This window comes from Aythya ferina, assembly GCF_964211825.1.
Source record: "Aythya ferina genome assembly, contig: HAP1_SCAFFOLD_95, whole genome shotgun sequence".
Classification (NCBI taxonomy): Eukaryota; Metazoa; Chordata; class Aves; order Anseriformes; family Anatidae; genus Aythya; species Aythya ferina.
The window spans coordinates 184,708-187,961 of NW_028181423.1; the positions used below are offsets into that span (position 1 = coordinate 184,708).

General features: G+C 50.9%; 1 protein-coding gene across 1 annotated transcript; it reads left to right on the forward strand.

The window, feature by feature from the left end:
- Positions 1 to 884: 884 nt before the first annotated feature.
- LOC311428566 (olfactory receptor 14C36-like) lies at positions 885 to 1,568 on the forward strand (the record flags this gene model as incomplete). Its single annotated transcript, XM_084539956.1, has 1 exon — positions 885 to 1,568. The coding sequence occupies one exon, from the start codon at positions 885 to 887 to the stop codon at positions 1,566 to 1,568; it is 684 nt and encodes a 227-aa protein (XP_084396082.1).
- Positions 1,569 to 3,254: the final 1,686 nt, after the last annotated feature.

Sequence of the window (3,254 nt, forward strand, 5' to 3'; positions counted from 1 at the left end):
AGTCTGCTGCCTGGGGCAGGCTGCTCACAGCCCCACACCTCCCTAGGGCACTGCACTGCAGAACTGCCCGGCAAGAGCTACCTGAAGGCAGTGCACTTTTTAGAATCTGCTTCATTTTCCTGCCCATGTGCTGAGGCAGAAGGATGGTAATGGAGTAGGAGCATCTGTAGTAGAGACTAAGGCTCCTCGAGCATTGCTGCTGCTCTGAGGCACCTCACACACCTCCGCACACAGACTGTACCAACGCCACCTTTGCTGTTTCTTGAGGAGTTATTTGACCTTCTCCATTCCTGCAGAAAGGGAGATGACCTTGCCCAGTGGACTTCCCAGATCACTTAGGGTTCCCTTTTACCTGTTGCTGTAGACTAGGACTGACTGCTGCAGAGCCCACAGCACAGCCCCCTGCTTCTTTTGGCACCCTCAAAACACCAAGCAGAAGTAAGCCAAGCAGCTGCAGAAAGCTCTTCCTGTGAAAGGAATGGGAAAGGATGTGTTGTGTGTGACTGTTCTATGAGACATACAAAGTATTTTGGTCAGAGAAGTCCTTAAATTTTACAATGTCACTTCTTCTTTTGGACAAACTACCTTGCTCAGGGGCAATAAATGTGTAACAACAGCTCCATCACTGAGTTCCTCTTGCTGGCATTCACAGAAACGCGGGAGCTGCAGCTCCTACACTTTGCGCTCTTCCTGGGCATCTACCTGGCTGCCCTCCTGGGCAACGGACTCATCCTCACTGCTGTAGCCTGCGACCACCGCCTGCACACCCCCATGTATTTCTTCCTCCTCAATCTTGCCCTCAACGACCTGGGCTGCATCTCCACTACTCTGCCCAAAGCCATGGCCAATTTGCTCTGGGACACCAAGGCCATACCCTATTCAGGATGTGTTGCACAGCTCTTTCTTATAACATTTTGAATTTAGCAGAACTTTCTCTTCTCACTGTCATGGCCTACGACCACTACATTGCCATCTGCAAGCCCCTGCACTACGGGAGCCTCCTGGGCAGCAGAGCTTGTGCCCAGATGGCAGCAGCTGCCTGGGGCAGTGGCTTTCTCCAAGCTGTGCTGCACATTGCCAACGTATTTTCCCTGCCCCTCTGCTGTGGCAATTCTCTCAGCCAGTTCTTCTGTGAAATCCCCCAGATCCTCAAGCTCTCTTGCACAGACTTGTACATAAGGGAAGTTCAACTTACTACAGTTACTGCTTTTCTATTTGGGGGTTGTTTTGTTTTCATTGTGCTGTCCTATGTGCAGATCTTCAGGGCTGTGCTGAGGATGCCCTCTGAGCAGGGCAGGCAAAAAGCCTTTTCCACATGCCTCCCTCACCTGGCTGTGGTCTTCCTCTTTCTCAGCACAGTTATCTTTGCCCACCTGAAGCCCCCATCAATTTCCTTCCCTTCCCTGGATGTTGTTCTGGCATTTCTGTACTTGGTTGTGCCTCCAGTAGTGAACCCCTTCATCTACAGCATGAGGAACAAGGAGATCAAGGTTGCCATGTGGAAAGTGATGACTGGGTGTTTTTCTTCAGCAATATATTGCCTGCCTTCTTCTCTAAATCACTCGTAATGCAAATCATGATAGGTGAAGCCAGTGGGTATTATGTTCTTGTGTTTTTATTGGTGTTCTGCTTTTTCTCAATTTTATTTTATCAAATATTTTCCACAAAGAAATATAATTCTTCATTTTGCTTGAGTATTTAAACCAATTAAAGTGACTTTTTGTCTTATATCCTTCCTCTGAGACATTTTCTGTGGCTTCAGGGACAGTGTGCAGCAGTGGAGGGGAAAAGAGTCGTGGCAGTCCAGCCTGGGAGCACCAGCGCTGGGTCCATGCAGAGCTGCTCTCCTGCCACTGACACCCTCTCCTGCTGAGCCCTGTTGGCGGTTTAAGGCCTGGATGCTCCTGTAGCTTGGTGCCAGTGCTGCTGTGAGGCTGTGCTGGGACTGCAGGCAGGGACAGGCAGTTGGCACATGAGTGACACAGCTGGCCTCCAGAACAGAATTTCCCTCCTAAAAGGGCCATGCCTGAAGGCTCACATCATCTTTCAGAGTTGCCGTCACATCAGAACATGCTCAACAAGAGTCCCAAAGGCTCCCTGGGATATAGGATGTGCTGGGAGAAGAGCAGGGCCTGTCCAGGTGCAGGAGAGACACAGGAACAGAAACCCTTTGCAGCTGCTGCTACCTGCAGGCACATTGTATGCACATGGAGAGAGGAACAAGAGCGAGCACAAAGGCCATCAGCTATCCCTAGGGGTGTCATGAAGGCCAGTGGGGCAGAGTGTCTTCAGGTCCTTTCTTCCTGAGAGTAACAACCATGGGGCATCTGCCTGAATAGCACAGAATAGTCCAGGGGGAAGGCACCTTCAGAGACCGTCTAGTCCAAAGTGCAAGACCTGAATGCAGCTCTGCAATGTGTTTCCTTGAACCCTCAAGGTCCCTGTGCCCATTTCTCATGCTGTGGGGCATCTCAGAGGAGGACAGAGCAAGGTAATGCACCCACCACAGGGCTGAGGTGCCTCCCAGCCTCTGGCAGTGGCTGCAGGAGCCAGAGGGACCCTTCAAGCGCTGCAGTGTACTGTGTATGTGTAAGGCAGGGACTGGTGTCTCTGAACAGCCCAGTGTGGATGAGCAGTGCACGAGGCCAGCTCAGATATGGGCACCTCACAGAGCCTTGACATTTCTCTGTGTAGAACTCCAGTAATTACCCCCAGTGTTCCCATGAGATTTTTGTCACCCTCCTTGCACAGGTTCATTGCAAATGCTTCTCTCTGACATGTCATTCTACTCTGCCTTTTGGACTGGTGGTGACAGCAAACTGGTGGCTGTTGGTGACAGCCAACATGGCTTCACACAGGGCAGATTGTACCTGACAAACCTGGTGGCCTTCTACGATGGGTTTACAGCATTGGTGGAGAGGGGAAGAGCACCTCACATCGTGAACTTTGACTTGTGCAAATCATTTGACTCTGTCCCACACAATAGCCTTGTCTCTCAATTGAAGAGACATGGGTGTGATGGATGGATCACCTGGTGGGTGAGGAATTGTCTGGATGGTCACCCTCAAGGAGCTGGAGTCTACAGCTCAATGTCCAAGTGGAGGTCAGTAAAGAGTGGTGTTCCTCAGGAGTCAGTATTGGGGCCAGCACTGTTGTCAGTGACATGGACAGTGTGATTGAGTGCAGTCTCAGTGAGTATGCTGATGACACCAATCTGGGTGGTGCAGTCAATACACTGGAGGGAAAGGATGATA